At 17.7% G+C, this 8,150-nt stretch overlaps 2 protein-coding genes across 2 annotated transcripts; one reads left to right on the forward strand and one right to left on the reverse strand. All coding sequences in view use genetic code 6, as the record gives it.

The window, feature by feature from the left end:
* Positions 1-746: 746 nt before the first annotated feature.
* Positions 747-4,139, reverse strand: TTHERM_001372841 (transmembrane protein, putative; the record flags this gene model as incomplete). The annotated part of the gene is made up of 8 exons (XM_012799509.1): positions 747-834; positions 1,070-1,159; positions 1,536-1,625; positions 1,935-2,024; positions 2,291-2,380; positions 2,683-2,772; positions 3,039-3,128; positions 3,802-4,139. 8 exons carry the CDS (start codon positions 4,137-4,139, stop codon positions 747-749), a joined length of 966 nt encoding a protein of 321 aa, XP_012654963.1.
* A 1,574-nt stretch (positions 4,140-5,713) lies between these two features.
* Positions 5,714-7,811, forward strand: TTHERM_001372842 (oxalate/formate antiporter protein; the record flags this gene model as incomplete). The annotated part of the gene is made up of 5 exons (XM_012799510.1): positions 5,714-5,784; positions 6,673-6,762; positions 7,023-7,112; positions 7,373-7,462; positions 7,722-7,811. Coding segments are annotated over 5 exons (431 nt in total), but the record flags the coding sequence as incomplete, so codon positions are not given.
* Between the last annotated feature and the right edge of the window lie 339 nt (positions 7,812-8,150).

The raw sequence follows: 8,150 nt of genomic DNA on the forward strand, positions 1-8,150 counted from the left end.
AATAAACAAACAACAAATACTAGCTTATGAAACACTTTATAATATTAATAAACATATTAAAATTCAATACTTTTTTTATTGGAATATATTAATTAAACTTGTATATTTCTTTATGTTTTATAAAAATTATTCAAAAATAAACTTTTATTGAAATATAACAAAATTCTACTTTCAAATATTATAAATCCAGCTTATAAATTCCCTTAATTTGTAAACATATTTCTAGAAAATTATTAATTCAAATAAAAAATAAAAATTTATATTTATCTTTAGCACTAAAGATTAAAGCAAATTTAATTTGCTTATCATATTTTATATATAGAGTTTTGCAATTTTAAAAAAATAATCATCGCTATATATTTATTAGCGATGATTGAATTAATATACCCAACCCAAAAAATTTAATTTATGCCCCAATTGGCCAGCCCTATTGTATCATTGATTTTCTAATATATGTTTAAATTCAAAAAAATTTAATTACTTTTTGAATTTTCTTATTTATACTAAGCTTAGCTAATAAATAAATAAATAAAATCAAATATATGTAATTAAATTTCATTTTGCAATAAATTTTATTTTATTTAATAATTTATTTATTAATATACAAAGATATGATATATAAAAATATAAAAACAGTAATAAAGATAGATATATATCAATATTAAATTACACAAAATAAAAAAATAAAATATATTATATTATTCAAATATTTTTATATTAAATTTTCCTTTTTTCACCACTTTTTATCACCAATAATTAATATTTAAGACAACTAATCTTTTTGATTTGAGGCACTTTACTTTAAATTATTAATTTATGTTGATTTCTTTGCAGCTTTTAATATAAATTAGTGTAAATTACTAAAAAATATCAAATAGAATAAAAATATTAAATAAAATATAATATTTTAAATCTATAAACAAAAATAAAATTAGCAGAATAAAAATATAGAAAAATAAATCAAATGGAAAGCTTATAAATAAATAAATTAAAAGAGTCAGTTAATTATATTGCTTTAAATTCATTTTATATTAAAAATATCACAATCCAAATAAATAAACTTTTTTACTAAAAAAAAAGTGTTAAATTTTAGAGATTAATGCAGTTTACTAAACCAGAACCTATGCCTGAAGAACCAATTTCACCAATATTATTCTTGCTTTTAAATATGAAAGAAAAAAATATAGTTAATTAATTCGTTAGTAGGAAGGAATCAAAAATTAAGAAAAAATATGAAATAATAGGTGGGTGTTGTTTATTATATGTTGATTTTAAAAATGGTATTTTTAGGAAGGTAAAATTATTTAATAATATTTATTTTTTGGAAAATCACAACATAATAGCACCCACCCAATAAATTAATTAACATAGAAAGAAACAAAAAAAAACAAGATCAGAATTAAAATAGAAAAACAAAAAAATTCAAATTAAAAAAACTAATAAATAAATTAAAAAGAATTAGTTATTGTTTTAAATTCATTTTTATATCAAAAAATATCACAAATAAAAACAAACAAAAAAAAAACTCTTCTTACAGAACATTAAGTTTCAACTCTGAAAGATTAGTGCACTTTCCTATATTATAACCTAAACCTGATGCACCAATTCCACCAATATTATTATTACTATTTATTTGAGAGAAAAAATATATAGTTGATGAGAAGGAAAAAATGAAGAAAACAATGAAATAATTAATAAGAAATCAATTCATTCATTCATTAATTAATTAAAAGCAAATGTTGAAAATTATAAAAGGACTTAAATTAACAAAAGACAAACAAAGAAAAAAAACACAATCAAAATAAATAAAAGCATAAAGTAAAAAGCTAATAAATAAATAAATAAAAGAGTTAGTTCTTTAATTATATTATTTTAAATTGATTTTTATTTTCAAATATAGCACAATCCAAAAAAAACAAATAAACTGTTTTTACTAAAGATTAAGTGTCAAATTTGATAGATTAGTGTACTTTCCTAAGCCAGAACCAATACCTAAGGCACCAATTTCACCAATATTATTGTTACTTTTAAATATTTTTAAATATTGAAGAAAATATATTTAGATTATTTATTTGTAAGTTATAAAGAAAAAATTTTTAAAAATAGGAAACAATAAAAAATTAATTAATAATAAAAGCAAAGTTTTAAAATTAAATAATAAGTTTAATTAACAAATAAATTTAAAAAAATAAAACAGAAGATTTAAAACAAAAATTAATCAAATAAAAAGAGTAGTTTTTTTGATTTAAATTAATTTTAAAATCAAAACCCAAAAATAAACTGATTTTACCAAAAGTAAAGTTCAATATTTGAGAGATTAATGCACTATCTTAAACCTGAAAATAAACCTGATACACCTTCATCACCAATATTATTATGACTTTTTAAATATTTAAGAAGAAATATATAAAGTTAATCAGTTAATTAGAAGGAAAAAATATGAAATAATAATAAATTAACTAATTAATGAATAATAAAAGCAAAGTAAAGTTTAAAATAAAAAATGAATAAGTTAAATTAACAAAAAGTGAAATAAAAACAAAAGCTTAATAAAAAAAACAGAAAAAAAACAAATAAAAAGCCAATAAATAAACTAAAAGAGTTAGTTAATAATATTGTTTTAAATTCATTATTATATTAAAAAATATCACAATCTGAAACAAATAAATAAACTATTTTTACTCTAAATTAAGAATTAAATTTGAGAGGTTAGTACACTTTCCTAATCCAGAACCTAAGCCTAATGCACCAATTGCTCCAATATTATTGTTCCTTTTCAAATATTGAAGAAAAATTAAGTAATTAATTAATTAGTGAAAAAATATGAAATAATAAGAAGTTAATTAAAGATAGAAGTAAAAGTTTAAAATTAAAAAAATAAATGATTTAATTTAACAAAAAAATATAAAAAAACAAACACAAGCAGAATAAAAAAATGAAAAATTAATCAAATAAAAAGCTAATAAATAAATAAACTAAAAGAGCATTTTATATTCAAAAATATCACAATACAAAACAAACAAATAAACTGTTTTTACTAAAGATTAAGTGTCAAATTTGAGAGATTAGTGCACTTTCCTAAACCAGAACCTAAACCTGATGAGCCTTCATCACCAATATTATTACAACTTTTTAAATATTGAAAAAAAATAAATAGTTAATTAGAGTAAGACACCATTTCTATTTACAAAAATAAGCAAAATTTAGTATTTTGAATTAATTAAGTTAATTTACAAGTTTTTTGGAAATTATATTTTTTATGAAATATTTTGAATTTTTCATTAAAATTCTTGTAAATCCCTTTATTTCCTAATAATTAAATTTTTCAAATTTTTAAGGATTTACTTATTTTCTTTATTTCGTGAGTAAATTTAATATTAATAAACTTCCAATCAAAAAAAATTTCGAAAATTCCACCAATTTTTCAAAAACCAAGTAAGATTTTTTTAATTAAATCAATTTTTTTTACACTAAAGAATTGTCAAAATTATTTTTAATTAAATATGAATTAGGATAGCTAATCCAAAATTAAAAAGGCATTTTACTCTTGTTAGTTAGAATTAAAAAATAAAGAAAAAATATGGGATAATTATAAATGAATTAATTAATTGGAAATAAAAGTAAATGTTGAAAATCAAAAAATGAGTTAAATTAACAAAGATAAAAAAGTATTTTAAAAAAACAAAAAATAAATCAAATAAAAAGTAATAAATAAATTAAAAGAGTTAGTTAATTATATTGTTTTAAATTCATTTTTATATTAAAAAATATCGAAATTAAAAACAAACAAACTGATTTTACTTAAGAATAAGAATCAAATTTGAGAGATTAATACACTTTCCCAAACCAGAACCTATGTTTGGTGCACCAATCAAACCAATTTTATTTGAACTATTTAAGTATTGATATTTAATTAGTTAAGGAAAAAATGAAGAAAAAATCTAATAAAATTAATAATTAATATACAAAATAAATTTAATAAAAAATTAAATTAAAATAATGAAAAAAATATTTTAGTAAATAAAAATGAATGAATAAATGAATGATTATTGAAGAGTATTTCTAATATTGTAAATAAATTGAAAATTAAAGATAAAAAAGTATTAATAATAATGATAATAAATTAAATATACTTCCATAGATTAATATAGAGAACCTAATGAGATTAAAGTGAAGAGTTTAAAAACTTTTTTATTAATAAAAATAAATTTAAAGAATATTTATTAAAAAATAAATAATTAATTACTTCTTCCATATTGTTAAAATATTTTTCCTATTATATCATTTATTATTTTATTTTTTCAAAAATTTTGAATAACAAACAATTAATTTTTATGTATTAAATCAATAATTTTTAATTAATTATTAATTAGTATTTAAATCAAGAAAATAAATACTTTCATTTTAAATTAATTTGGATAAAAAGAAAAAATATATTAATTATATAATTTATCAAATATCACATAATAAATTTGCTTTCAGGAAAAGATATCTCAAAAAAGTTAGTCTTCAAAAAACATTTTTTATTAATTAACTACTAGGTTTTTTTCAAATATGACTAAATAAATAACTGGCTGTCTCTAATTCGTACTATATATATTTTTAAGTATATGTTTTAAATAAAAATATTTAAGTTTAAATAGTGAATGTTAAATTAATTTTTCTGTGATATCTATCTCTTCATTAAAGCAAATTTATAAATTAATATTTGATAATTAATTAATTATTATATTTATTTGTTCTTTTTATCCATTTATAATTAATTAATTAAATTTCATAAATTGCTATTCAATATCTTTGAAAAGAAAAATAAATGATATAATAGATTAAAAAATATTATAATTTATAAGAAGTAATTATTAATTTTTTTATTAATATCCTTTAAATTTATATAAATTAATAAAAAAAGTTTTTAAGCTCTTCACTTTTATCTCATTAGGTTCTCCATATTGATCTTACGTATATTTAATTAAAAATTATTATTTTTATTATTATTATTATTTTTTTTATATTTAATTTTCAATTTATTTATATAAATAATTTTTATAAAAGAAATTATCATCATTATTTATTGATTTTTATTAAAACTATAATTTTTTAGCTATTTAACATAATTTTCATTTCAATTTTTAATTATTTATTTATTATTCATTTTTTATTATTTGATATTTTTTCTTCATTTTTGCTATTAGAACTTACAATTAATAAAAGCTATTTATTTTTTTTACATTGTAATATTTTTAATTATCAAAGTTAATTTAAAATATTAAAGTTCTTTTAATTTATTTTATTTGTTTTCCTTTTTCTTTTTATTATGATTTCTTATTTTTTCATTCTTTGTTAAATTTATAAATTAATCTTATTAATTCATATTTTTTCTTCATTTTTTCCTCCTAATTAACTTTTGTGAAATACCTATTTAATTTATATCTAAATAACATTATTAATAAAGCTAATTTTTAGAAAGCTTTATTTATTTTTTTTGAAAAAAAAAAATTTTGAAAATCTATGATGGAAAAAGTTTCATAAAAAATATTTAAAATTTTAATTTTATAAAATGTAATAACTGGTATATAAAATTCACTTTTTTAAAATTTTTATAGTAGCTTACTCTATTTAATGATATATTTTTTCTTCATTTTTTCCTTCTAATTAATTATTTAATGATATATTTTTTCTTCAATATTTAAAAAGTAAAAATTAAATTGGTGCAATGGGTGCATCAAGCTTAGGTTCTGCTTTAGTAAATTGCATTAATCTTTCAAAATTGACACTTGACCTTAGGTAAAAACAGTTTATTTGTTTTGGATTGTGATATTTTTAATTTTAAAAACTAATTAAAAACAATAATGCCGTTATTTTCTTTTTCTTTTTATTGTGCTTGCTTTTTATTATTCTTTCTTTGTTAATTTAACTCATCATTTTATTTTCATCTTTTGCTTTTATTATTAATTAATTAATCTTACTCTTTCATTTTTTTCTTCATTTTTTCCTTCTAATTAACTATTTAATGATAAATTTTTTCTTCAATATTTAAAAAGTGAAAATTAAATTAGTGATAGAATAGAATAGAAATACTCGCACATATAAATGCACTCAGAATACATCTTAAAATTAATTTTTATTATATTTATAAATTTATAAATTTATTTTTAAGGTATTTTAGTAATTATTACTATTTCATATGATTATTTTGAATTTTATAAAATGTTAATTTTATTTATTTTATATTTTGTATTTATAATTTGTAAAGGCATTTTCATTTTCGTAATTATTAATAAAAAATCATTATTTTGCATACACCCAGTTTCCTTTTTTTCTAAAAACCTAAAAATTTGATAAAAATAAAACGTAAAATCAGTGCATCAGGCTTAGGTTCTGCTTTAGCAAAATGCATTAATCTCTCAAATTTGACACTTTACCTTAGGTAAAAACAGTTTATTTATTTTGGATTGTGATATTTTTAATTATAAAAACTAATTAAAAACAATAAAGCTCTTTTTTCTTTTTCTTTTTATTGTGCTTGCTTTTTTTTTTTTTCTTTGTTAATTAATTCATCATATTATTTTCAACTTTTGCTTTTATTTTTAATTAACTATTTCATATTTTTTAATAATTTTTTCCTTCTAATTAACTATTTAATGATATATCTTTTCTTCAATATTTCAAAAGTCACAATTAAATTGGTGATGAAGGTGCATCAGGCTTAGATTCTGCTTTAGCAAAATGCATTAATCTCTCAAATTTGACACTTGACCTTCGGTAAAAACAGTTTATTTGTTTTGGATTGTGATATTTTTAATTATAAAAACTAATTAAAAACAATAAAGCTCTTTTTTCTTTTTCTTTTTATTGTGCTTGCTTTTTTTTTTTTTTTCTTTGTTAATTTAAAAATTCATCATATTATTTTCAACTTTTGCTTTTATTTTTAATTAACTAATCTTAATATTTCTTATTTTTTAATAATTTTTTCCTTCTAATTAACTATTTAATGATATATCTTTTCTTCAATATTTAAAAAGTTGGAATAAAATTGGTGATGAAGGTGCATCAGGCTTAGGTTCTGCTTTAGCAAAATGCATTAATCTCTCAAATTTGACACTTAAGCTTCGGTAAAAACAGTTTATTTGTTTTGGATTGTGATATTTTTAATTTATAAAAACTAATTAAAAACAATAAAGCTCTTTTTTCTTTTTCTTTTTATTGTGCTTGCTTTTTTTTTTTTTTCTTTGTTAATTTAAAAATTCATGATTTTATTTTCAACTTTTGCTTTTATTTTTAATTAACTAATCTTAATATTTCTTATTTTTTAATAATTTTTTCCTTCTAATTAACTATTTAATGATATATCTTTTCTTCAATATTTAAAAAGTTGGAATAAAATTGGTGATGAAGGTGCATCAGGCTTAGGTTCTGCTTTAGCAAAATGCATTAATCTCTCAAATTTGAAACTTGACCTTCGGTAAAAACAGTTTATTTGTTTTGGATTGTGATATTTTTAATTATAAAAACTAATTAAAAACAATAAAGCTCTTTTTTCTTTTTCTTTTTATTGTGCTTGCTTTTTTTTTTTTTTCTTTGTTAATTTAAAAATTCATGATTTTATTTTCAACTTTTGCTTTTATTTTTAATTAACTAATCTTAATATTTCTTATTTTTTAATAATTTTTTCCTTCTAATTAACTATTTAATGATATATCTTTTCTTCAATATTTCAAAAGTTGCAATAAAATTGGTGATGAAGGTGCATCAGGCTTAGGTTCTGCTTTAGCAAAATGCATTAATCTCTCAAATTTGAAACTTGACCTTCGGTAAAAACAGTTTATTTGTTTTGGATTGTGATATTTTTAATTTATAAAAACTAATTAAAAACAATAAAGCTCTTTTTTCTTTTTCTTTTTATTGTGCTTGCTTTTTTTTTTTTTTCTTTGTTAATTTAAAAATTCATGATTTTATTTTCAACTTTTGCTTTTATTTTTAATTAACTAATCTTAATATTTCTTATTTTTTAATAATTTTTTCCTTCTAATTAACTATTTAATGATATATCTTTTCTTCAATATTTCAAAAGTCACAATTAAATTGGTGAGGAAGGTGCATCAGGCTTAGGTTCTGCTTTAGCAAAATGCATTAATCTCTCAAATTTGACA

Source organism: Tetrahymena thermophila, assembly GCF_000189635.1.
Source record: "Tetrahymena thermophila SB210 genomic scaffold scf_8254463, whole genome shotgun sequence".
Taxonomy (NCBI): domain Eukaryota; phylum Ciliophora; class Oligohymenophorea; order Hymenostomatida; family Tetrahymenidae; genus Tetrahymena; species Tetrahymena thermophila.